This window comes from Kryptolebias marmoratus, linkage group LG17 (genome assembly GCF_001649575.2).
Source record: "Kryptolebias marmoratus isolate JLee-2015 linkage group LG17, ASM164957v2, whole genome shotgun sequence".
Lineage (NCBI taxonomy): Eukaryota > Metazoa > Chordata > Actinopteri > Cyprinodontiformes > Rivulidae > Kryptolebias > Kryptolebias marmoratus.
The window spans coordinates 21500441-21528380 of NC_051446.1; the positions used below are offsets into that span (position 1 = coordinate 21500441).

At 41.3% G+C, this 27940-nt stretch overlaps 1 protein-coding gene across 2 annotated transcripts; it reads left to right on the top strand.

Moving 5' to 3' along the window:
• On the top strand, window positions 1-27910 carry LOC108249365 (CDP-diacylglycerol--glycerol-3-phosphate 3-phosphatidyltransferase, mitochondrial). 2 transcript variants are annotated; one of them, XM_017438719.3, is made up of 11 exons: window positions 1-148; window positions 7615-7825; window positions 10608-10685; window positions 13338-13434; window positions 13511-13700; window positions 18382-18560; window positions 19766-19968; window positions 20875-21166; window positions 22096-22244; window positions 22368-22498; window positions 26320-27910. In XM_017438719.3, exons 1-10 carry the CDS (start codon window positions 33-35, stop codon window positions 22485-22487), a joined length of 1635 nt encoding a protein of 544 aa, XP_017294208.1. In that variant the 5' UTR covers window positions 1-32; the 3' UTR covers window positions 22488-22498; window positions 26320-27910. The 2 variants fall into 2 exon arrangements, with proteins under 2 accessions (XP_017294208.1, XP_017294218.1); XM_017438729.3 differs by lacking the exon at window positions 1-148 and adding an exon at window positions 10462-10504 and having other exon boundaries at window positions 7689-7825.
• The last annotated feature ends 30 nt before the right edge of the window (window positions 27911-27940 follow it).

Genomic DNA, 27940 nt, shown 5'->3' on the forward strand with positions numbered 1-27940 from the left:
AAAGTTTTTTTAAACGCGCCGCAGCTACAGTAATGGCGGCTCCCATGTCCTGGAGGAGGCTACTGCATTCCGTGTCCTCGCCGGCCATTGCCGGGGTTTTTACTCGGATATCTGACCGGCTGTTTCGTGCTCGGGACAGAAGAAGAGGGTAAGAGTCGCGGTAAACCGGGTCGGACACGAACACGGAGGTGAAACGGTGTTTGTTTCAAACCGAACCGCTCTGCCTTTTAGCATGCCTTGCTAATGTTGTTGCTTGCTAGTACATCCATTATCGGACCCGCTTAATTTCGGTGCTGCTGTTACCAGAATTTCCCGTTCTGCATGCGACTTGTTTAGCTTTAACGTTTATTTTTCTGCACAATTTTTTAACCTGAGAATGCCCATCGTAATACATCTCCCGAGACTTCTGCAAACAGTTGTTAACCTTGGAGGAAAGTTTTGTAAGTGAGTCGCGGAACCAGACAGTTTATCAATGGCTGACACTTGAGACGTATCGTTACACTTTCTGTCAGGTGGACGCAGAAACAGAGGTCGGCACATTGTTCAGGACAGATCAGCAGGCGATGTGACACACCTGTGCTTTCAGTAAAAGCTAGTCATTTTTATGCAGACAATAGATCTTTAGTTTTCCTTGTCTTGGCATTGAATGTCCCAGAGCAGAACTGTGTTCAGACGAGCCGGTTTCAGGTTCCTGTCAGTGTGATTGTTAGGTCATCGATCATTACAGGAAAGGAAATGAAACTGCGCCAACACGTTCGTCCAGCCTGTGTTTACAGTTAAAGGGCAAGAGCAACTGCACCCAAAATAATTAAACAGTTTAGTTTTTTTTTTTTTATCTGAATGAGGTCTTGTTAAAACGTCAGCTTGTACTCAATCTTTAATCTGTTGTAAACAGCAGGCAGCATGTGGGGCTGAGCAAACACAAGTGATGCCGGGAACAAGGATATTTTTCTTTCAGCATCCAAAGAAATGCAAACTTCACTGCCTTGTCATTTGTTTTCGACACTGTCATTCTCTTATCAGCAAGTAATTTACCCAGAAGGAGCCAAACTTTAACGCTCAGTCTAATAGCTGCTTTTATGATGGTGTTTGCATTGCTTTTAAACCCCCTTTTTTCTTCTTTTTACTATTATTACCACCTGCCATCAAAGGAGAAGGTTGTTTTCGCTTGTCTGTCTGTTAGCAAAATATCTCATGAACCACTGGATGCACTTTAATGAAACTTTCAGGGAATATTTACTAAATGTACGTCAACCACCAGTGAACCTTTGGAGTCAGTCCATTTAAAGATGGCCGCCACAGCCAATCAACATTAGCTAACACAAAAATGTCTGTAATTCAGCCAGTTTTACAGATATTGAGCTAAGATTTGGGGTGGTAGTAGCTGAGAGTCATCCAAAAAACATCCCTTTAGCGTGTCAAGATCTGTAATTATATTTATTTTATTGTAGCCAGTCTGAGTTACTAGATTGTTATATAACTACAAGAGGAGAAAGTCTAGTGTTTTTTAATATCATATTCAGTTGTTTTTTTAAAGATAAATAATAAATAAATTGGGGTAAATGTTTAGTTTTACCTCAGTGCCACGTGTTATTTTTACTTGTGCTGTAATCAGATTCAAACCTCTTGTTTTCTGCTCAACAAAGCGCAGAGGTGAAAATAAACAAAAACAACAACAAAAAAACCTTTTGTAATTGCTGCACTGCATATCGTAACTTGGAAATTATAACGGGTATATTTAAATTTTGAGCAGATGTAGTGATTAAATGTATGCATTAACCAGCTTCCAATGATTTTACAAAAACAAAAGCTTTGACGGTGTGTTGTGATTTCTTTCCACCTGCATGTGATGGTTGTGATCTTTAGTTTGCCTGATCAGCTGACAGTCAGAGCTGCTGTTCTGCACGTCTGCCTGAGGTAAACGAGGTAAGTCAAGTGCTTGTGGGAATCTTCTGGGAACAGTTTTTGCTGGAATGTGGTAAATTCTTCGCTCCGTACCTCACTGCGCTTAAAGTTGGCCGCCGTCTTTTAAAGACAGTGACAGATATTTCAACGAAGCTGCCAGGTTGGCATCAATAACTAAATATTTTGAGGGCATTCACCACAGACACAGATGGGAGGCTGAGGGCGGGGTTCTTCAGTAGACGTGAGCAGAAAAACATGCAAAGTGGGAATAAATACAGGAAGGTTATATCAGGACGAGCAGGGTAGCGTATGACGCAAGGTTTCTTTGAGAAAACTTTGGCATATCTGATGTTGTGAAACTACTTCAGCTGCTGCACACTTGGACATTAGATACTTTGATCACTGTGGTGTTACTGCTTATCTTATATGGACCATCTACAAATAGATAACCCAGAAAAATATCACTGTAATCACATGCTTTAATTTAGATAAAGAAGAAACAAAATTATCCACCTACTGGAAATGCTGCTCACGCTCTGCCCTCCCACACTCAACTTTGTTTACATCATATAAATTGGATTCTGTGAAAATACTTGAGCGTTGCTTTGCATGTCGCCGTTGCATATAGTTAAGAGATGGCACGTCTGTTTCCTCCTCATAAATGATGGTGCATTTTTATCCAGTGCTAAAGGGAATTATAAAAGAAGCTCAGATGCTTCTTTTTCTTAGGTTTTTGATGACTGGATGAGCTCTGATCCTGGTCGTCTATTCAATCTTTGCACATCACATCACCCAATAAATGTTGTTCAGTTCCGTTACAGATTTATTAATCTATTTACAAGAACATTGTACTGTTTGTAAAGGGATAAATACTGAGAAAATGATGCAAGGCATTTCTAGAAAACTACCAAGAAATATTAATCCATGAGAAGAACAAACTGTATCTTCTAATCTCTAAATGCGAAGAGCAAAAACTTACACGTTTGATTTCCTATTTATTATAACATGAGAAAAAAACAGCACCTAAATAATTAGATAAACCAGTCCAACTCTTGATTTTTTTTTATTTAAAACAAATGTATATGGGTCACTTCATGAAATGGGGTCACCATTACACATAGTCAAAATGATTGATCAGTAAAAACATACCATCCCTATGAACAGGGGTTTAAAACCCACGTTCCTAAACTGTTAATTTATTCAATAAATAAAACTCTTGTTGTGTCATTTGAAAGCACCACTCCTGAGAGCTTTAAATCCACAGGGAGATGGAATTTAGTTGAACCATAAAGTAACAGTCATCGATCGTTAGTTTCGTGTCCCAATTCAGCCTGTTACGCTTGAGTCCCAATTCCGAAAAAAAAAAGCATTCTGGGGCTTTCCCGCAAGTACCATCCCATAGTAATATGCGCAAAAGTTCAATCTGCCTGCCCAGCGAATCGCTGAATCATCAAGCTGTGCAAGCTGCCCCAGGAGAAGGAGGAGGAGGAGGAGTGTGTTTCTTGTCACTAAAGTTATGTTAAAAACCTTATTTGCAACTAGAGAACTTCAGTAGCCCATCCAAAAAAAAAAAGAGGAACATGACTCATCTCCATTGTTGATTTGATGTATTCCCCATTGATCATAGATTCATATCTTACAGTCTCATCCACTGTGCTAGGAGATTTAAACATTCATCCTCATCTCACATATCGGTGACCCATTTTCATGAAGTGACCCATATATGGATTGTATCTGCTCAATCAGAACCAGGATGTTTGGTCCCATATCCAGCTGTTTGAAAAGGAACATGAGTCATGTTACGCTCATGTGTTGTAACAATATATTTTATCGTTGCCTTAAACTGAGAGGGCCTTGATTTTTTTCTTCAGAGATGCTGGGAATGTCTTTGAAGTGTCAGAGACAGTTGGACATTCAGAGACAATGTCATCTGTGTGGAACAGTTTTGTCATTTTCACTTCCTTGATGGCTCTGTTGGTTCCCAAAAGGAAATGGTTTGATCTCGAAAACTGGTTGGAGTCAAAAATAAGAATCTGTCCTCTACATGTCTTTTGCATGTTTTTTTACATTAATGTTTGGAATAATTTCCTCATGCATTTAAATTTTGTGCAACAGTCCAAACAATGCAAGGCAAAGACTTCTTTATGTGGCGCAAACCTGAGTCTTGTTCAATTAAATTAAATCTTTTACATTCTATTTATGTACCACCAATTCACAATAAAAGCCATCTAAGGACACTTGACCAAAACAAAAGCAAAAAAAACCCAACATGTCCAATTCAGTCCTGTTCCAACTCAATACATATATAATTCCATTTGCATGTAATCTAATTAATTCAAATTATAATCCAGTACAGTACAATCAGCACTGGGCCAAAAGGACTTTCAATGAGAATGAAAACAAAAAACAATATTTTTTAATGCATGCATTGGAAATGAAGAGGTTAAGACAGCAGAGTGAGGAAACATGGTCAGCGTGTCCTCCAGCTACCTGAGCTTAAAGCAGCATAACTAAAGGGATGGTTTCACTTGAGTCACCCCTAATTATAAGCTTTATCAACAAAGAAAGTTTAATGGCTAAGCTTAAAACTGGAGAGGGTTTCGCCCTAGAATCAAAAGTGGGAGCTTGTTTCCTAAGAGAGAAACCTGAGAACTGAAAGCCCAATCTGCCATTTTGCTTTTAGAAACTTTAGGAAGCTCAAATAAACCTGCAGTCTGAGAGCACAGCGCTCTATTGGGATAAGAATTGTACTGTGAGGTCTTTGCAATGTCTGTGAGCTTGGTCGTTATGAGTTTTATTATCAATCTTTTCCTCTGTGGAGTGAAGGATTGTGGGTATTCACCAACATCAAGATCAGGTCAGTCTTCAAACATGGAGCTGTGTCCTCACCAGATGATCTCAGTTAAACACAAACCACTGCCACACCTGTACCGTGCTCCCTGATGTGGTAACCCAAAGAATTTTACATTGAATTTAATTTGCAAGTTTAGCTAACAGCGTAAGGCTTCTGCAGGATTTCATCAGGAACTTTGTAACAGGGTGGAAACCTTTCGACTGGGTTTAATCTTTTCAGATGAACTCAACAGTAGATTCACTGTGAGGACAAGGCTTGAAAAGCGAAAAGAAGTTTGGGAGAAAAACATATCAGCTGCAGTGGACAAGCAGTATTTTGCAAACCATTAGTTCATCTTCATCACAAAGTAGAGTGTTGTCTTTTTCACCAACACCAGGTTGTTCCGACGTACTTTGTTACAAAGACATGCGTTCAGAAAGCATCGCTGCAAAGTGAAAACAAAAGCAAGTTAAAGCCCTAAAATAAGCAAGGCTTGTAAAAGTTTTATCACGAGACTGTTCCAGTGTTGGGTGGTTACCTGAGTCTACAAAAAAGTAAAAAAGAAATCGCCTTTTCCAGTTTACTGAATGGAACAACCGTAAATCCCTTTTCAAAAGAATGAGGATGTCCTGAGATATTTTTAGGCCACGTCTCAGATCCACTCATTTCAGGTTTGGTTGAATACCAGAGTTAATAACTCTTATTGTTGAATTTACTGCCTAAGGCTTTGCATTGTTAATGTCGCCTATAAGTCTGGGGGGAAAAAAAGGGATGAGTGTGTTAATTTCCTGCTATATTTCTGCACGTGTTTAAAAGAATCTTGTTAAACATCATTTCACAAACACCATTATCTCAGTGTTTGTAGAGATAGTGTTCTAAAGTGAGCTGCTTATCTCTCATCACTCTGCTTCATCTTTTACAACTTACGGAAAGCAGGGAGGAGATCAGCTGTTTCTTATGACATAACACAGACTAGGAGCTGAAACTGTCTGTAAAACCAGGGTGACTCATTTCACGCTTAACCGACACAAGAATGCTATCTTTCATACAGACGTTTTATGATTCAGAGTTATATAATCCATGCGTTCGTTACTGGATTCAAATCACAACTAACCGGAAAGACCCCCACACTTTAACCCTCTTATCTTAATATCTGATTTGCACATTTTGTTGCCCTCCTCACAGTTTATTGCTTTAACATTGTTTCTGTGTTTGTGTGCACGAAGCACCAAAGTGTTCCATTTTCCTAGCGTTACCCTACTCCTCAACCCACAATTTGAAGTCACAAAAAGCAAAGTGGTGATTAAATTGTCCAGCTGCAACGTGGTCTATAATATTTGTCACATCGAACTACTATCAAGTCTGCAGCAGACTTCAGCACACGCTTTTGTAATGCTTCTTTCCTGAAGTGATGTTCTATCAGGTGGTTATTATCATCAGCCGTGACATCAGTCAAGAGCACCGAGTATGGAGTAAAGAGCTGAAGGCTTCGTCCAGGCTAGGCTAATGGCTAGCTAGACGATTGCCTGCTTCAAATAGTTTCTCAGGCTTATAAAACTGCCTTAGAAGAAATGAAACAAAGCAGATAAAACAACACACCGCCGTGAAAGAACTCTACATAGCTAAGGTTAAGCCTTTACATTTTGTTTGCAAGACACTGTTTAATTTGTTGCTGTTCTGCTCGACCGAACGACGTCTGTGTTGCCTCGTGAATGTGTGTCCCGAGCAAACATACGATGGTGTGCACGAGGCCACATGTTCGCGTAGCAATGGCTGCAAACTAAACAGGCCGTGTCATGTAAAAGTGTCGAGGTTTAATGTCTGCAAATGTAGCGTACTTTCACTCCGGTGTGTTGTTTTATAAGCCTGAAAAACGATTTTGAACGGACCCTCGTTTGCCTAGCCTGGAAGAAGATGTCTGCCCTTTTTTTATTCTAAGGCTCCATGACTGATCAGGTACTAACTACTGATAACTAACAAAAATCACTATCCCTTTAAGGAGTCGGTAAAGGGGTGGAAAGAGATTGGACCTTGGACTCACGGATCTACAGTTTCACTTCAGTCCAACAGGTGGCGATAATGTGCAGCTTTAGCGTTTGTCTTTTGTTACCACCGCCAAGGAAGTTCTGTTTCCAGTTGTGTCCGTTGGTTTGTTAGCAAGATCACATACAAACTAATGAGCAGATCTGAATGAAATTTCCAGGAAATGTTGGGGTTGTCGCAAACAAAAAAAAAACAACGGATTAAACTTTGGTGTTGGTGCAGATTATGATTATTTAACCGTGCTGTGGCCTTGGTGGAGGTTTGCGCTCTCTCAGTGCTTCTGGTTGTGTAATTAAATCCTGGAATATGGGTGACAGAAACTTGTTTTCCCTTTGGTTGTTCTGGTGGCCATCTTTGTTGTCATTGGTGTCACTTTTTAAGCGGATCTGCAACACGTTGTTCGTATGATCCCAGGATCCCGAGCTGTGGTGGGATCTGGAGAACCCTCACAGACGGACACAGATGATGAACTTTACGTCACATGGGCTCAGACAGTCGAACATAAGTTAGCTGTTAGTCTCCACACTTGTAGTGCCGAAAGCTAATAAAGTCATAAGCATTTCGTTGCTTTCGTTTTAAGCTGATGTGGGACATAGCTCCATCTTCTGTTGGTTTGTTACTGTTGTACTGTTAGATGTGTCAGAGACCATGTGTTTAATTATATTTACAAGACTGTATAATGTTACATTCCCACTTATATGCTGCTAATGTGTGGAATCCGATGTTCAGAAGTGGTAGCGTTTTGTAAATATGCATCACATCTTTTTCCACTTTTATTGAAGCCTTTATTTGTTTGGTTGTACTTTCAGCCGATGTGTCCGTGTCCCCTGCAGGTCCTCGGTGCTCCTGCTGGCTCCCCTGCTCGCTGAAACCGAGCCGGCTCCACGCCGCGTCTGCAGGCCCACCGGGTCAGCCGGAGCTCAGGGCACAGATGGCCTCTCCGCCCACTTCCGATGGATGGCGGATCAAGTACCGGCCTTCCGTGTTCCGGGAAGCAACGTCAAGATCCTGACCTCACCCGACCAATTCTACCAGGCCATGAAGGTTTGGATTCAAACCATTTCGATAAACACAAACACTTTTCCTCTTCGAAGAAATTAGTTAAAATAATTTTTTTTTAGCAGTTAAAGGTTTTTAGGTGTCAGAACTTAGAAATGTTTTTATGTTTAACTTGAGGTATTTCGTCTGCTCCGTTTAAAGAGGAGACATAAATATGTAGCTACAGGTTGTATCCTGAGGACCTGGGAGTCGTTTAAGGGTTTAAAGATGTTTGATGCGAAAAATGGGCCTCTAAAATGCACGTGCAGACAAACTAAACTGTGTTTTCACTTAATAATGTTACACTTTGCCACTTTTCCACGATGATATTTAACATTTGCATTTGGAAAACATTGCATATGTGTGATCTGCGCTCATATGCTGGTTATTTCCCTCATCACAAAAACTAAAGTTCAACACTTTCCAATGGAAAACAAATGATTTGCGAAGGAATTTAGGCGGCAAAGGTTGTGGAAAAAAAAAATCTCTTTTGGTGAGGATGACATTACGCCCATCCACACAATGTGTTAAGGTGTCATTTACAGTTTTGCCACACCTCCTTAACCTTTAGAGACAGGCGGGTTTCGTGTGAATGGCACACTGATGGGATATTTATAGCCTGATCTGGCACGAGCACCATTCTTCCTTTCCATCATTGTCAAAAGATTGTTTGGCGTTTGTCGTAACAAGCGGGAAGAATTCTTGTGGTCATACAGGTTTTAAAAAAAATAAACCAAACTATCTAATACGAGCGAGACGTCATGGTGGAAAAAATACGTTCAAGGTAGAAAGGAAATTAAGATTTTCTGAATAGTATCATAGTTATTTGATTAAGTTTATAAAATACCATGTTTCATTTGTATTTCCTGTTAGGAACAAATGGTTTCCTTTATAAAATATTCTTATAAAGCCAAACAGTTTATTTTTCACTTAAAATTGGAGAATGTTGGAGTTCTCTATCTTTTTTTTGTTGTTTTGAAGCGTCAGACAAACTACATGACAATTTGAGGTCAGCTGTATTTCCTAAAATGAATGTTAAGAAGCATTTATAATAGGTTTTACTTTAAATTGATTTCAATTAACTCCTCTGAGGATTCTGCAACATGATTGCACGCTCGTAAATCTGTCGGAATGGTTTAAAAAAACACAAGGGAAATTGGCGTTTAACCAACCAAAAAGTTGAATTTCATATTGAAATCCTTCCTGCAGAGCAGATTGATGATTCATTCTTTATTTTTTTCTAGTCATTTTGCAAACATCAGAAACACATTTCACTTTTTTAGCTTTAGTTTTGTTTTTGCAAATTTAAGTTTGTTCCTTACTGCTGCAGAGGGCTCCCACGTTGGTTTTAGACCTTCATCGTTCAAAGCGGAATACCTGTGAGAACTGTAGAAATAAGCTAAATGATGACCGTAAAGAACGGAGAGGGTAAGATCTTTACACTTTGAGTCACATTGTTTATCATGACTACACGAACGACGGCGCCAGAACTGCCTGAAACCGGATTTCTGACTGTGGGTTGAAGTGACCCGGACTCTCGCTGCTTTTTACACAATGTGGTAAAAACATCAGACCTTATTTTCTCCAACAGTAACACCCACGGGTCATAATTACACAAAATGACCCCTCACACAAAGTGCAGGCAGTCAGAGCAAAAACGCGGTAATCGAAGAGGAAAGCATCAGGGGTTAGTGGGCCTGGATGAGTTCGTGGTTTTGATTTTCTTTCCATTTTACTCTCGTCTGCGTACGGCTGCTTCTCCAACCTAATTGGACCATTTTGAGCAATTTGTTTTTAATCCAAGTGAAGTCAAACAAAATGAGGAAACAACAAAAGGGGGGCATATGAAGGGAATGAGAGATCATTCCTAAGAAAATGTTCTGCTTTGACGTAATTTTACATTCTTTATAGACGGTAAACAAATCCTTTTATTCTTCTTCTTTCTATTTGAATGCAATAATATTCAAGGCTGTTTTTTATTCTTGTAAACAAACTTGTACTTCATGTTTTTGTTTCTGCTATATATTCATTCCTTTACTCAGTGGGACCTCTCTGGTTAAATAAATGCAAATTAAAAGCCTTGGATTTCTTGAAAGAATATAAATAATCTGCCACCCTTCATGTCAGAGTTTCGGTTGGAAATAACAGAGTTGTCGCCGTTTTGGTCAAACCTAAAAGTAATGTTATGTGGGATGGAGACATCACAATCAGATTATGTGTTGTGAATGACTCTCAGCTACTACCACACCAAATTTTAGCACAATATCTAAGAAATTAACTGAGTTACAGCTGTTTTTGTGTTTTCTTTAGCCAGTTGCCTGTGGTGGCCATCTTAAATGAAGCTGGCTTCAAAAGTCAATCAGTTGTAGATGCACATCCAGTGAATATTTCCTGAAAGTTTCATTAAAAACCATCCATTGGTTCATGAGATATTTTGCTAATAGACGAAGACACAGGCACATTATTTCCTCCCTTTGCCTTTCACTGACGACCTGCAGGTTCATAATGTTAAGAAATCTTTTTTATTTTACACAGTCAGTGTGAATACTGGTTGATTTGATTAATTTAACCAGTAATAATAAGTTAGTTTTACGTTCTGAATGTGTAAATTTGACTTTTACCTTCATTTTGCTGCTTCTCAGGCCATCAGTGTGCATGCTACTGACTGAAAAGCTTCTAAAAAAAGTACACATTTTTCTTTTACCAGATTCATTACACCCACATAAGCTGCATTCTCATTCACCGCTGTAATTCTTTCTTTTTCTTTTTTTTTTTTCTCCCCTTTAAGGCGCGTATCAAAACTGCCCAGCGGCGCGTGGTGATGGCCTCCTTGTATCTGGGAACAGGTCAGCTGGAGCAGGAGCTGGTGAGCGTCGTTTCTGACAACTTTGGAGTGGTTTTTTTTTTTTTTGCGTCTTTAGTTCAGGGCAGGTGAGAACAATGCCATAACAGCGCAGGCGCTTGCCAGATGACTGGTCATGTATGCCAGAAAATGTGAGTCAGGCGTCTCTTCCAAGAAGACCGAGGCGTGTTTGGTTCAGAGTGAAAATGTACTCCAGGCCAAAGCTACGAGGAATGACCCCAGAATGCGAGGGTTTATGGGCACGAGGAGAGCGGTGCTGGCGTGTGATGGCGTGCTGTTTTTCATGCTTGGAAAGCCCAGCATAACAACATTAAAACCAAAGCAAACCACAGTCTGGACTGATGCTCCTATTCAGCTGTTTTTCTTTTTCAACAAACTGAGACGAGCGGCAGCAGAGGGGATGAAACGCAGAGAGGCGAACGCACGAGCCAAAACGCTCAATCATAGCTAAAAGCCCTGGAATCAGCTGGTGAACTGCGCAACTTCACAGGATGATGGATTACTAGAAATGTGAGTCAGTAGGCTGCAGCGAGGCCGCCTGACCTTCGTGTTTACCCGCGGCGTGCTTTAAAATGAATGAAATGAGCTCAATTCAATCCATTATAAAATATAAACATGGTTTGTGGTTAGGGCTGAAAAAACTGCAAAACTGCAGGTGTTCTTTCAGCCTCGAACCTGAACAAAACAACACAACCCTGTTCCCAGGCTTCGCCTCAAACACGGTTAAACCGATGCTGACAGTCACACCTGAACAGTGTATTTACTCAAGGGGCGGAGCCAGTTGAAAAAAACGAGGCGTGTTAATCTAAACCCAGCGTATGCCAAGTTTATTCACGGGAAGTCCGAGTTTGCTCAATGCGTTTGTACAAGGATGCAGACGTAGCGAGCAGGAAGGCATCCCGCAGATTTCTCACTTCTGTGACGCGTTTATCTGCGTGAAAAGCAGATAAAAACGGAGAATAAGAAGCTCTGCAGTCAGTGAACGCTGAGTTAACTGAGCTGTGGGAGTTCAAAACAAACAGGATGGTAGCTAAAAGACTAAATATGTAAAAAAAAAATAGCTAAAAACTAAAATTAGCTTGAATATAGCTAGAAGCTAAAATTGGCACGATTCCTCTAAAAGCTAAATGTACCATAGTTGTTCTAAATGCTAAAATTAGTAATACAGTATCTAAAAGCTATAATTACCAAATGATTAGCTAAAAGCTAAAATGAAAAAAGTAGTAGCTTTAAACTTCCATTGGTAAAGCTAACTAAAAGCTAAAATAAGCAAAAGCTTAGATTAGGAAAAATATAGCTAAAAGATAAAACAAGCAAACTTGTTCTGACAGCTAAATGTATTAAAACAGTATTAAAAGTAAAAGTAGCTAAAATTGGCAAAAAAAATACATAGCTAAAAGCTAAAATTAGACAGAAGCTAAAAGCTAAAAAGACCACAGGAAAACAACCAGAGCATATACGCTGACTCAGATTTCAGGCAACAATGTTTTTGAAGGAATTAAAGAGATTTAATTTTATTTGTCTGAGGAATTCTTTTTTTTTTTTTTTTGCATATTTAGTTAAATAAACTGACGTAACTGAGTCAGGTTTCAGCTCAGCCTACAGGTTTTCTATAAGACGGAGATCAGGGCTTCATGATGGTCTCTTTGTTGTCCTTCAGCCATTTTGTAACTAACTTGTCTCTTTAGGATCGTTGTCCATTTGAAGACCCATTTGTGTCCCAGCTTTAACTTCCTGCCTGATGTCCTGAGATGCTGCTTCAATATTTTTTTCCTCGTGGTGCCATCTTTGTCGTGAAGTGCGAAATACCCCCACGGCATGATGCTGCCACCCCCGTACTTCACAGTTAGGATGGTGTTCTCAGGCTGGAAGCTCCTCCCCTTTTTCCTCCAAACGTAACGATGGTCATTATGGCCAGACGTTCAGCTTCGGCTTCATCAGACCACAGGACGCGTCTCCAAAGATTAAGATGCGTTTTCAAACTGTAATCTGTCTTTGTTCTGTTGCTTTGGGAGTCATGGCTGCTTCCTCACTGAGAGGCCTTTCAGTCCATGTTGGTGCAGGACTCACTTCACTCTGGAGAATGACACAGCTGCAGCTTCAGCTTCAGCATCTTCACAGGGTCTTTTGCTTCTGTTTTGGGAACGATGCGCACGTTTCTGCTCATCTCAGGAACACAGAGCCGTCTCCTTCCTGAGCGGTATGATGGCAGGACGTTCCCATGGTGTTTATGCTCGAGTGTAACTGTTTGAACAGATGAACGTGGCGCCTTCAGGCGAGGATGGAGCCGAGTCGTGGGGATGATTTGTTTATTTATTGTTGGTATTCCCATGATGTCACACAAAGCAGCAGTGTGTTTGAGGTATGACCTAAATGCATCCACAGGTATGCCTCCAATTAGCTAAATCGCTGTCAACTAATCAGAAGCTTCTGTGGCAACCCATGATGTCGTCATCCGGGCTTTCCTAAACTGTTTATAGACATAATTATCCTAGTGTCTGTAAACATGTGACTTTAAAGAATGTAATATTTATTCAGGTAGAAATAATCTGATCTAAAACAGGAAACGTTTAGTCCAATTTCATATCAGACAATGAGGAGAAAAAATGTTTGTCTCGTGCAGAAGTCGTTGATCATATATATTTACTTCTCAAGGTGGACTGTATGGAGGAAGCGCTCCAACATTCAAAGGAAAACCGTCACTCAGATCTAAAGATTTCCATTCTGCTTGACTACACACGCGGCTCGAGAGGTTGGTGTCTTCCTCACGGTGTGCGTGCTGCTGTGTGGCGCAGACCGTCCTCACCGTCGGCGTGTTTGTGTCTCAGGGCAGATCAACTCGAGGACCATGCTGCTGCCCCTGCTGCAGCGCTTCACGTCTCAGATGCGGGTGTCTCTGTACCACACGCCGGACCTGAGGGGCCTGCTGCGACTCCTGGTCCCGCAGCGGTTCAACGAGACCATCGGCGTCCAGCACATCAAAGTTTACCTGTTTGACGACAGCGTCATCATCAGCGGGTGTGTAAAGTTTAGCCTCTGAAGATTTAAAAGCATGACCTCCTGATCAGTTTGCATATGTTTTTGTTTTTTTTTTAATATTATTTCCCGAAGCAAAAAGCAGGTGTTTCCACTGCTTGGAAATGTTTTCAGTGGACTTTGTGATGTATGCGGGGGAGAATGGAAATCATGCTCAGAAGTCAGTGGGCAGAGTGCTGCTGCGTTTTCCACCTCATCTCCGTTCAAAAACTACAAACTCATATATGTGCAGAACAAACAAAAGGGAGATTTCCCTGCAGTATTTGTCTAAGAGTGAGAGTCGTTTACCCTGAGGGCTTGTAATTATGTCTCACTAAACAACTTTTCTGTCATTAGTTATTGTCGGCTGCTCAAGACAGGTGTTAAAAGCCGTCCCGTTTCTTGTAGTTCCTGTCTGCAGTTCGCATTTTGAATTTGCATGACACTTTTTACCTCCACTGTGGGAAAACACTTGTGAGGTACGTTTGACATATGCATAAAGAACCGAGATCACTGGACGAGCTCCAACACCAACATTTCACCTCTTGAGGCCGTCAGATCGCCGTTTGGATTCATTCTGACTCGCAATTTATTTATTTATTTTCTTCTTTGGCAGAAGAATGCATTCCACAAGCCTTCAGAATAAACTGGGTTAACTAAACACTTGCAGGAATTAATCATAAAAGGAATGCTTCTGACAGGAAGACGCTCTCTGGTTTGACAGTTTTAACTCAACACCTGTACGACAACATTAGAACCGTACATTTCATTACGTTGGTTAGTTGTTTTTCAGCAAATGAAACCTTAAGATTGAGGGAGTCGACTTTCATTTTCCCATAACTGAATTTTAAAGCTATGCATTGCAAAGTATGAAACTGAACATAAAAAAGGGTGATTTCAAACAAAATACCTGATGGATAAGTTAGCAGTCACAATATGTCTTTGGGAAAGCTGACAGATACCAGATTATAGCTAAATGTCTAACAGAAATGACTGACTTGTGGCCATTTTTGTGTTTTCTAAGTCAGCTGTGGCAGCCATCTTGTATCAGAATTATTCCAGAAGTGAATCAGTTGAAGACGTGCATCTACTGATAACTTTCTGAGAGTTTCATTAAGATACGTTCTGCGGTTCATGAGATATTTTCATCAGTAGTTGACAGCAGATTCTTAAACAAGAAACTGAAGGATCTTTTAGCGGTCAGAGTATGTTTTAAAGATCACTCACAGCTACTTTCATACCGAATCTCAGCTCGGTGTCTTTGAAAATGACAGAGTTATGGCCAACTTTGTGTTTTAAAAGATGGGTGTGGCAAATCTGAAATGTGGGTATGCACCCAGTGTAAACAAAGCACTCTGCTGAGTCTGCAAAAAACCACATGTCAGCTTTAATCACAGGACTGACCTACATTATGCTGGCTGTAGTCTGTGGAGGTAAACAGATAGGAAAGAGAAAAAACGAGTCAGACAGCTGGCAAGAATAGATATCTGGGATATCGTGTCATTAAGAAAGAGCTTTAGCAAAACTTTTAGACCAGTAAGTTTGCCATTTCAACCTAAGCAATCGTTTTAGCTGCATACTTTCCTCAACAAATCTGTGCATAAATACGTACCAACACAGCTAAAATGTCTGACTTTTCTATCCCAACTGGCTCCTCCATAAACGTTACCATTATTGAGTATTATTATTATTATTATTATTCAGTCACATCCGCTGTTTCTGTCGCTAAAAACCGGTCGTAAATTCTGCTTACAAGTTTTTAATTTAAGGACGTATTAACCATCGGTATGAGAGGGGTAAAACTGCAGATTTTGTTTCCATCTTTATGATTTTTTCTAACTTATCTTCATGACTTTGCAACGGATACAGTTTCTATAGATGAGAAAAAGCAAACCCTTTCACAATAAAACCTCAAACTTTGTTAGATTTGTCTTCCTGTCAGTGTGAGGATACATTTTGGGATGTAGTCTTGTAACCTTTCAGTCGTGATATTTTCAGAATAGCAACTAATTCACGCTGTCTATGGGAAAGGCATCACAAAAACCACAATAAAAAATAAAAAATAAAGTGACTGTAATCTTCTAGGACCTAATAAAAACACAACTGTGTATATTTCTGTTTGCATATAAATCTAGGTTCAACGATCACACAAACAAAAAAAAAAGTTTAAGTTTTCTTTGATGCAGTTTTTCTCATTTAAGGCAACCTTACAGAACAATGCTGTTCGGTTAGGAACTGAAGGTATAAAGTGTCGTTACTCAGCCTCCAAGCATTTCTAGGCTAAAAAAAAACAATTGCATAATGAATGTTTGTTGTTTCCATCATGAGACAGAAACAACTTAACTCAACTTAACTCAACTTAACATATTCTCTAATACTGCATGTGCTTTATGATGTTTTTAGTTCCTGATTTTTATTTTAGAATGAGAACATTTTTCCCTTGGCTAAAACAAGACTACATTTTAGGACACCAGGTTGTAAATTTCAGTAAATTTACCTTCAGATGGAGAGCAACATCCAGCAAATTCAGTACCAAACATGTGACTGATACAAAAATATTGATGAATTCAATGTTCAATGCATCAACCAGCAGATTTTGGATATTTTCTGTTTATCCACAACACATTTCTCTTGTGAAATATTGACACAATTATCCAAATAACCCCAGACTCCTTTAGTAAACTATTCCATTCGTTTAGGAGAAAACCTGTGCCCCCACAGCTCATTATTTCAAGCCATCATGTAAAGGAAAAGAAGCAAAACAATCATCTTTATATTAATATTACAAAGACTAAACCAAATGTTTGACTACGTCCAGCTTTACTGTTTCCATATGAATTATGGAGCTGAATGACGGCCAGCTGCTGCTAATCAAATTCACTTTAAGACCCAATCAGCATCAGGTGAGAACATCATAAAGCCATTTATAAACACTTTGCAGCCCATCGTTCTACAGTGAGAGAGATTATTCACATGTGGGAAACATTTGTCAAAAGCTGCCAGTCTTCCCAGAGAAATGGCAAAACCCCCAAAAAGCTCCACCTCAGACTTTACAGGCCTCAGTTTAACAGTTTAAATGCCATACCACTTTATTATTGAAGCACGAGGCTAACCAAATGGTTATACAATTAAACAAAGAAGCAGAGGTCAAAGGATAAAATATATAGCCAACAAAAGTAAAAATAAGAACCAGTTAAAGTAATTAAATCAGCAATGCTCAGTCCTGGTCCTGCATGTTTTAGTGGTTTTCCTGCTTGTCTTCAGGTTCAGGAGAAGCCTGTTAAAAATTCATTCATTCAAATCAGGTGTAAAAGCAGAGAAACGTCTAAAATTTAGACGTTTCTCTGCCCTCGAGGACCAGGGTTGGACACCACTGAACTAAACGAAAGCACAGTAAGGTCAAAGTCAACATCTTACTCCGGGTTGAAGGTCAAGGAGTAAAAGAATGTTTTTAAATGAGAAGTAAAAGCAACAAGCGAGGGAGCCTAAAGTGGCAAACCAGTCCACAATCAGAAAAAGCCCCATCACGTCTGGGCTTGCGTCACATCTCTGGGACCATTAAAAGCTTCTGGTCTGCAGATCTCAGAAAACATTACGGTTCATGTTAGTGCAATTAGAAAAAGAGAAGAAAAAGCCTTTTTACTGTGTAAAATCTTGGTAGCATGACTTGGGTTTGCAAAGTTGCATCAGAGCAAACCACAAGACCTCAGGATCCATGTGCTTTGGACAGATGACACCAAAGTGGAATTGTTTACCCATAATGCACAGCGCCATGTTTGGGAAAACCGAACTCAGCATCTAGGAAAGCTTTAGGCTTTGAAATTTGCATAATAAATGTTTAGTGGTGAGTCTTTCTAGGAATTGTTTATGCTTTGGAATGTAAGAAATGATTAGTCATGAGTAAGGAGCAGTGTGCAGCAACGTAAGCATGACAATTGTTGCGTTTCTGTTAGTGTTAGTGTGTTGTTTTCATTGGAGTTGCATATAAGATGGTATCTCACTGGTGTCCATATCGACATGATAGCATCCATGATGTGAATTTCCCATTCCACCACGTCTCAAAGGTGATCTGGTGGCTGTGGAGACTGAGTCCAGTGAGTCTCTTATTGTGCCGTTTTGGTGAACCTGTGCCAGATGTAGCCTCAGTTTCCTGTTCTTACCCGTTCTCATCGGGTTCAAGGTTCAACGGGTTGGGTGTTCCGATAATGAGTAGTTGTTTGAGCTATCCATGAACCAGTCTGCCCATTACCAACACTTTTTTGTCCACACAAATGGATATTTTCACTTTTTTTGGACAATTCTCTCTAAACCCTAGAGATGGTCATGTGTTAAATTTCTGAAATACTCAGACCAGCCCGTCTGACAGTCAGTCACTTTAACCCCTTTTCTTCCCCTTTGTTGCCCGGTTTGAATTTCAGGAAGTCGTCTTCACCACATCTACATGCCTAAAGGCACTGGGTTTCTGCCATCTGATTGGCTAATTGGCTAATTGCATTAACGAGCAACTGAACAACTGTAACTAATAAAGTGGCCGGTGTGTGTGTGTGCGTGTGTGTGATAACATCACAGAAATGCAAAGTAAAAGTAAGATGGGAGTTTTAGAGTTGAAAACTGCCATGCTGACTTTTTACCATGACTGTGCAATAAAATAAAATAAAATTTCCTTGGTTTTCTGTTTTTCCAGAGCCAACCTGAGTGACTCGTACTTCACCAACAGACAGGACCGCTACGTGCTTCTGGAGAACTGCAGGGAGGTGGCGGACTTCTTCTCCAACCTGGTGGAGGCCGTGGGGGACGTCTCCCTGCAGCTCCAGCCCGACGACTCAGTCACCGTGCTGGAGGGCATGGTGCACCCGTACAAAGGTAGAAACCGAACACTTTTCTCTCCCTGCGCGCACGCGCACCTTCATACTCCAGCTTGTTTTGACACTTTGTGACACTTCGAGCTCGGTTACGGCCCGGAGTGCAGCACCGGGAGCAGATGCATTCTGCTAATGGAGCTTGAAAGCTTAGACAGGCGAGGAGATGCTGGTCTGAGAGAGACGGGCTCTGCGCAGTGAGGAGGGTAGAGAGAGCTCTTGTGGTTTGCTAGCCGTGCAGCCGGATGTGAAACTGTCAGAAATTTCCCTCCGCACACACACACACACACACACACACACACACACTCCCGCTCAGTGTGTCCGTAACTGGAGCACGGCCTGCCAGGATGTTAGTTTGAGGGATGAATGACATCATGTCTGCAGGATTAGGCTGCAGAAACGGACACCAGGAATAGAGATGTGATGTCACGGTGTTGCTGGAAGAAGATATGTACAGTAGTGGGAACTGATACACACAAACACGGTTATTGGAAGTACACTGAGAAGCTGGTGAAAATACACTAAAAGACATTTTTACTGGATGACTCGGACGAAACTGGTTCGAAACAATGACGCGTCCTTACAGCAGCAGACAACGTGGAGACAGAAGGTTGTCTGCAGTCAGTCATTACTGGTAATCAATAAATTTAGGCTACTTTTTCTAAAATTTAAAGGTTCACCTTACTCAGTTTATCAAATACATCTTCACACTCAACTTTTGGGAAGCATTAAACAAAATAATTTGCCTTGCATGCAGTTTTGCTTCACTTTATCCAGACGTTAAGTCATTGCCAGCAGGTTTCTCCTTCTGATTGGAGGCTTATTGTTTATTTTGCTGTTATTTTTTTGCTCTGAAGAAGAAATCTGCTGCAAATGGGACAAATAAAGACAAATGTGTCTCCAGGAAAGCAAAAATTGATAAACCAGATTTTAAATTTTGTGCTGAATGGGGAGCTTTAGAGCTGAAAGCAAACTGGTGTTCAGTGGTTTGGAACTATTGATGTTATTAATAATCAGTAAGCTTCTTAATGAAGTCCGACTTTTTCTGATTTAAACAAAAACAGCTTTCATGTCGGGTTACACTCGACTCCCTGCATCATGAGTTATAAACACAAAAACCTCACTGTGACCCAGAGGTCAGCCCGACCCGACTCCCACTGTGCGTGTGTGTGTACACCCACTCACACACCGTGTCTCCACGGTGACCAGGCAACCGGCAGGACTTCTCGGCAGTGGCGAGGAAGCGGATCATGGAGGTTGTGAACACGGCGCGCATGAGGCAGCAGCTGCAGCAGCACCGCCCGGAGGAGTCCGAGGACGAGGGGGAGGACGGGGGGGAGGAGGACACCTGGGTGTTCCCCCTGATCCAGATGAAACCCCTGGGCATCCGGGTGGATGAGCAGGTCACACAGGTGAGCTTGATTCCCGAGAGACTGGGTTCTGTGGCCCGTTTATAACAAAAACAAAAACAGAGAAACTGCAATTTTCTGTGAGATTACAGCGAACGATGAGAGCTGAAGGACTTCATGAAGCTGAAACTGAGTTGTTACAGTTAAAAGAAGCAGAACTGTAGCTAAAACCTTTAAAGGTAGCAAAAGACTAAGTGTAGAAAAACTGTAACAAGAAGCTGCAAAAGGTTAACTAAAAGCTAACAGTAGTCAAAAGTTAGCCAGACACTAAAAGTAGCAAAACGCTGGCTAAAAGCAGCAAAGGGTTAGCTAAAAGCTAAATTATCAAAATGATAGCTATAAGCTAAAAGTAGCAAAGATTTTGCTCAAAGTATCAATGGCTAGCTAAAAGCTATAGTAAAAACTAAATGTAGCTAAGGGCTATCTAAAAGAATATATCAAAATGGTAACTAAGCTAGAAGTAGCAAAATGGTAGCTTGTAAATAAAAGTAGCAAAAGGCTATCTAAATGCTAAAAGTTGTAAAAGGTTACCTCAAATTATCAGTCATTTAGCTAAAAGCTAAAGTAGCAAAAAGCCAGCTAAAATCAGCAAAACACTAAAAGTTAAAAATAACAGAAGATGGCTAAAAACTCAAAGTAGCCATTTTGCTGGAACAGGTTTGAAAAACAACAATGTTTTGTAAGGAATTAAAAAGATCTCAATGTATTTTTGTTGAGAAAATATTTGTAAATAAAACCAAATATTTAAAAAAAGTGTAAAAGCTACCAAAACTAGACGTCATAGCAGGCATCTCTTAAATGTTTGGATGGATGAAAAGTTAAAACGGCACAAATTCATACGGGTGAAAAAAAATCAGGACAGTAATGGTGTGAACGCTGACTCGCCCGTCTTCTCTCCCGGCCTTCCAGCGCCTGCTGACAGACGCCGAGCCGGACTCCACCGTCTTCCTCACGTCGGGTTACTTCAACCTGACCCGCGCCTACGTGCGGCTGGTGCTCGGCGCTGGAGCCAGCTACCGCATCCTGACCGCTTCCCCCGAGGTCAACGGCTTCTTCGGGGCCAAGGGCGTCGCCGGGGCAATCCCGGCGGCCTACGTCCACATCGCCAGGCAGTTCTACAACCAGGTGCGCCAGCTGGGCCAGGAGGAGAGGGTCCACCTGCACGAGTATCACAGGCCGCAGTGGACGTTTCACGCTAAAGGTTGGCGTCACGCAGCGGCTGGGACTTTAAAGAGAGGGGGATTATTACAGCGGGGTGGAAAATCTGCACCTGATGTCACGGGTTCAGGCCCGTTTAAGTGAAGCAACGTCAGACGAAAAAGCGTGAACCGGTGAAAAGATTCCTCTCAAATGAATCGTTCCAAAAGCGATACGTCATCCTTCTCTGGCGGAAGTCTTTTTGTTTGTTTGTTTGTTTTTTCTCGGCAGTTCTTGTTTACCTGAGTTGACTTCTTTGGGCGTCTGCCTAAAAGCGGTTTTTCTTTGTATTTTTTTTAATTTTATTTTATTGTCCCTCAGAAAACAAGCCCAAACACAAAGGGTGCATTTGATAATAATTTAATTACCAAAGCGTCCACCTTCAGTTTTATTTGGCCGCAGAGCCTAATTAACTCAGACTCGGTCACCGTTACAGTAAATGTGAGACGTGTCCTCATTTAAACCGAAGCGATGATGCATCAACACGGCTCGTTTGGGATGTTTTTTAACGTGCCGCTCTCTCGTTCTGATATGGTGAAAGTTAGTTTGAACTCTTGAACTCGTCGTCCCAAATTCGTTTTTTGTTTTTTTTTCCTTTCCCATGCAAACTTCCTCGTTTTGGAGAATCCTAGAGTTCAGATGAAGCGGCGCAGCGAAAAAGATCTGCTCCAGGTTTCTTTTTTTTTTTTTTTCCCTGCGGTTGCGATGGTATGTAGGTTGAGACACAAAAGCCTGTGCAGTCACTCTGTCGTAGCCTCAGGACGAGGACGCACACTCACTCTTCATATTTGGGGGTTTTGGATCAACGCAGGGGATTTTCTACATGTGCTTCCTTTTAGTTGTGGCTTTGGTCGACAGAAACGACTCCTCTGAAGAATTACCTCCTCTCTGACTCTGATTACCCCCCCTGCCCCCTCCCTCCTCTCTCTGCAGGTCTGTGGTATTACCTCCAGGGGCAGGACCGGCCTTGCCTCACTCTGATCGGCTCCCCTAATTTCGGTTACCGCTCGGTTCACCGTGACCTGGAGGCCCAGATCGCCATAGTAACTGAGAGCGAGGAGCTGCAGAGCCAGCTGCAGGAGGTCTGCTTATTATTACCCCTCCTCCTCACATACACACACACAAACACACACACCTCCTGAAAAGCACAGCCAGAGACGATGATGAATGAGTGCGTAACACACACCTGCGTTTTCCTCCGCCAGGAGCAGGAGACGCTGTACCGGCGCTCCACAGAGGTGTCCGGCTCCACGTTCGAGCGGCCCGACCGCTACGTCAAGCTGTGGGTCAAACTGGTCACCCCCCTCATCAAGAACTTCTTTTGAGACCCAAACAGGTGCTGACGCACACATGAGCAAAGTCTCGTTTATGTTGTGTGAAAAAAGGACGATAAAAAGTCAAAGTTGTCTTTAAGTGGGGAAAAAAAGTCAAATTCATCCTGAAACACAAGCAGCAAGGCTTTTAATCTTCAAAATAAGAGCCTGCAGTGTTTGGAAAGTAATAAATAAATTTAAATAAAGTTTTTTGTTGTTGTTAGGAGTCTCAAAATGGCAGACCAAGTCTTATCTAAACCTGGCTCAATTGGTAAATTCCAGTAGAACTAAATTATTATTGTTTTAAATAAATGCACACGCTGTCCTGGATTTACACTGACTCATTTTAGGCTGCGCAGCTTTTGCCTCATTTATAGTAACTAAATCCAGTCTTGGCTAATGTGGATTAGCTGCGGTGGCCATTTTAATCTGGACGGACGTGCATCTAATGATTAATTTCTGAGAGTTTCGGTAAAAATCTGTCCAGTGTTTCACAAGTTATTTTGCTAACAGACAAACCAGGATGACGCCAGCGGTTAAAACAAAAGTTTCAAGCGGAGATCTTGTGCAGCGAGCAACAGAAAACGTTGTAAGTGACTCTCAGCTCCAACCGCACCGGATTTTAGCTCAGTATTCGTAAAACTGACTGAGATGAAACCATTTTTGTGTTTTCTAAGGCGAGTTGAACGCGTCAGCCATTTTGCATCAGTTTGGCTCTGAAAGTTGATCAGTTGGAGAGGTACATTCAGTGATTATTTCCTGAAAGTTTCATTAAGATCCATCCAGTGGTTCATGAGATATTTTGCTAACAGACAGAAACACAAACCCCTTTTTTATAGGCGAATGCAGATCAAAACAAAAAAAGTCTCGATTTGTTTTTACTCTTCTTTTATGATTCTTTTACTTCTGATTGTTTTTGTTCTGTAGACCAACGTGCCGAATCACACACGTGTTTAAGAACGCTGTGGCTTCATGGAAAACGCCTGCAGTCATTGTGGCGAGTCCCAAACCGCAGGCCCCGTCCTCGTCTTCCCAGCAGCCGGAATCAGAGCGCGGCCAGCGGGGAGTGAGTCAGGGTGGCGTGCCGGTGGTGATCGGACGCCGGGGTCCGTGGGAGTCCTGTCAGGACCCGCAGAGGGGGGGGGAGGTCAGAGAGTTCAGCTAACCTGAAACGCGGTAACCCGACAGGTTCTGCAGACGGGAGCAGATTGAGTGAGACGGAAAGGTTTGGGGCGGTTCCACGTTCACGTCCCGACCCGACCCTGGAGGGAAGCCTGTCAGCTGCTGAGCGAGAGAAAGCCGTTCGGTTTCTGAGAACAGGAAGTGTCGCTGGCTGGATACTGTCGGTAAACGGGTGGTGTCTTATCTCTAAAAAAGCTTGAGTCATCTTCTGCCAGAAGGAAGCGGATTAAAATAGATCATCTTTCTGCCCCGGAGCAGAACAAAAACACGGGCTGCGATTGTCAAAACAGCAAAGCCTGGATTTAGGCCCTATTGTTGGAAAATGGTTAAAGGAGAACTGGTCTGGTGTGCGTTACCGGCTCAGACGGGCTGCGTGGAGGAAACGTTTTGGGAAGGCAAATTAAATCCTAACAACTTAATGAAGCTAAAATGAAGCAGCACGTGGACGTTTCTCTGTCTGTATCATCCTAAACTCAGACAGCAGAAAAGATCGAGGAAGGGTTTGATGCCCCATCATCCTTATCACATTCCTGTCCCCGATTGTCATCTGCTAGGCTTCATTCCATCTTTATGCAGGTAGATATTCTTAAAAAGTGCTCTTACTTTCTTATAAATGTCACAAAAGTAAAGCAACAAGTCGTCCGTTTCTCCTCGGATGGAAACTTTCTGATCAAAGACGGCTGGATCTGAAGCGCAGCTGTTCGCTCGGAGACTTTTAAAGCCTGGTTTTAAAGTTTCATGAAGTTTGAAAAGCACTAAAACTCAGAATGAGGCATTATTTATTAGGATTTATGACCAATGAGTGAAAAAAACTAATAAAATCCACAACAAAATGTGGTGTTAATCAGTTAAATGGAGCCAATTTGTTTTATTTTACTTTTCTTTAAACTGTAAGTTCAGTCAGTTTTATTTATTTATTTATTCCCACTTTTAATTCACAGATTATATTTGCCATCCTCTTCTTTTCATGTTAGCTTTAAATTTAAAGTTTTGGTTGTAAATTAAAGCATTACAAAGCTGATTAAATTAAATGTTTTCGGGCCTTTTTTCCCGTTTCCACACCGTCCATCATCCATCAGCTGCTGCTGCTGTTGTTTTGCAGCAGAATGACGTTTCAGCTTCACGTTTTATTTTTTTAAATTATTTTGTGCATAAAATGCAGCTGAGTCCTTTCAGCTCCCGTCGCTGTAACTGGAAATGTTTCCAGCTCTGTTTTAACCAACAAAAATCAATGTTTTATTTGTTAAAATCAGCACCTTTAACACTCTAAGTCCCTGTACTTTAAAGGTGGCTCGTAGTTAATGTTATAACCAATTACTAGTAGGTTAGATGGTTATTTTCAGTCGACGCTCCCTTCTTTGAAAGAAAAAAAAAACTCTTTAGGTGTATTTTTATATTTAATTTCCATCAAACCTTAATTGACCTGAGTTATTTTAAGAGTGTTTCCTTCTGGCAAGGTGATCGTTCTGCTTCGCTTCCAGTATCTCTTACGTTTTGTTTTTTTTTGTTTTTGAAAGAGGAAAAAACAAACAATGGCCTCACCCGTTTGCAGGCCGCCAAAGATCTTATCGGCAGCTCGGTCCCGACTGTTGGGAACCCGCGAGAACCAAGTGAACCGAGTCAGGAGTCGCCGGACGTCCAGTCAGCATCCATCCAATGCTGCGCCGCCCTCTAGTGGTGAAACCCCAGGAACCCGAGCGTCACGGGTTTCCGCTCGAAGCATCTGTGGCAACAAGTCATCTTCATTTAAATGACTCGAGTCGTTCCTTTATTACCGTCAAAAGTTCTTCAAGCTTTTTGTTTGTTTATTAGGCCCCATAACTCCTAAACTCGTCTATAAAACAACTCATTTTAAATTGAATCTTTAGGCACTGTGTCGTTAGTAGTTCCAGCCTGTAAGAAAAACACCAAAGATGACATTTGACACATAAACCAACAAAGTGGAGCTAAAAACTACATGAATTCTCAGACACTTGTGGACAAATGAATCGTCCACCGCTGAGAGGTCGTCTGTCTGTTAGCGAAATATCCCATGAACCAGAGGACAGATTTACAGCTGATTCACTTTAACTTACAACCCCATTTAAGAGTGCTGCTGCAACTAAATGACCCTAAACAAACACAAAAACGGCTCTAACTTTATGGATATTGAGCTGAAATTTGGTGTGGTAGTAGCTGAGGGTTGTTGTCGACACATATTCCGAGCACAGACACACATCGCACGATATGCCTTCTTTCAATGTTTGGCCAAAACAGCGAAAACTTCATCATTTCTCAACAAAAGATGATCTTAGTTTGAAACAATATGCATTCCTTCAAATTAAAGGAATACTGGGCCTTTAATTAAAAGGTTCGTGCTTCTCCACGGTAATTATTACTTATGTTTTCATAATAAAAGCACATAAAATTACAACACAAACAGCATAATTGTGCAGAAGTCTTATTTTCAGACAGAACAAATAATCAACGTGACACTTTAATCTGCCATCTGGGTTTCAGGGAGGGTGACTGTGCAGCGAACACAGGCGGGGTTCTGGAAACGTCCTGAATAAAGACAGAAAAGCTGCAGAGCTGATCATCGATTCAGCCTTCATGATGACCAAACGCCACAGCTGATTCCCTCAGGAGCCTTAACACATAATGTCTTTTTTTCCGTCTGCAGGCGTTTTGTTCCCTCCTGTTCTGAGTGGAAGTTCTCGTCCGACAGTCTCAAGCTCCACCGGCTTCCCGAGAGTCGACGCCTTCAGCGTGGCCTCATGAGAGCGAGCCGGGAAGCGGCGTGCACGCAGGCTGCAGATGCATGCGGTACATTTAGGGGTAAATCCTCTTTTGTTCAACCTGGTTTACCCTGTTCTGTCATTTACGTTAACGCCACACGTCATCAGACTGTGGATTTCTGTTACTGTAGAGGGAGTTCACAAAAACAAACACAGCCGCTCCGCTTTACCGTACGTCCACAAGTACCGGTGTTGCACGGATAAACAGGGATTTGGCTGTCTCTAATGAACGCTGTGACAGTAAACAGGCGGGCGTGGTGAAGCGCCGCGCTCCCTCGAGGAGCCCTAATCACAGCTCTGATGGCGTGTTTACAGCTCCGCCCAGAGAAACGGGGACAGTTCTGTGTTATTATATGTCTGAATTAAAGAAAGGATGAGATTTTAAAGAGAATTGTTTAATTTTTTTTCTTGAGAGCGTGACATCGGTTTATTATTTCAAAACAAAAGTTGGAAAATCTAAGCAGGAAAATGTAGTTCGCAGCAGTACTCTGTTAACTAATTGTGACCTGTAATCTGGGGAAGCATTGTGAGCTATTATCTTACCTGTAGTAGATAAATTTTTTAAAAATCTCATTCAGTGACTGTGACCTGAGCTGCAAAAAACTGACATTTGTGTAAAAACTGAGTCCATCAAGACACCGTCTAATGCTCCCAACAAGGTTAATTTATGTATTTTTCTACATATTGATTGAAACAAGTTGTGTAACAGAGTCTGACAGCCCTGCTTCAAGTCAAAGAGCTGAAAAATGAATTCATTTTCTGCTAGAAAGCGGAGAACTGATCGGGATCAAACCTCTGATCTGCTGACTGCTTCAGAGTCGTTTCCAGGATTCGCTCAGATTTTAATCTCCTCGTTGACACATACGATCAAACATTACCAGAACAGATTATCTTCACAGCAGAAATGTTTGTTCAGATAAGATCTTTTCTGCCGTTTCATCAGGTTCCTAAGCACCTAAGTGACAGATTTTCAATATTTAACTTATTATGGCAATGTTTTTTTTAAACTGCATCAAGATTTAATACAAATAGCACCAATTTACTAAATTGCTACTTCAGTTTAAATCTTTTGTAGTGATTCTTTTTATAAACGCAGACGAGAATGAGATTTGTTTATATTTTTTTTAATGAGACAATAAATTACAAGAAATCTGGATAAATAAATATTCAGTTTTTTTTTCAGCATTACCTTCATTTAAACAGTGTCGGACGACAGAACCACAGTAAGAAAACGGGCTTTTTGAAGAGGATTTATGGTGTAAATCAGATGAAGCTGAAGGTCCAGGCGGTCCTGAACTGCTCAGCATTTTACCGCCATTTTATTTTATTTTGTGATTAAATGTCAGCAGCAGTCTTCTCTCTTCCTCTTTAAGCGGTTGAGTGAACAGGCTCGGGTCAATATGACTCGATTCAACAGCGATTACAACCTGAGGGGCGTTTAAAGGTCAGGGTCACATTATAGGAAACAAAGTTTGGTTTCTTCAGCAAAAGTCTGGCGTCGAATCT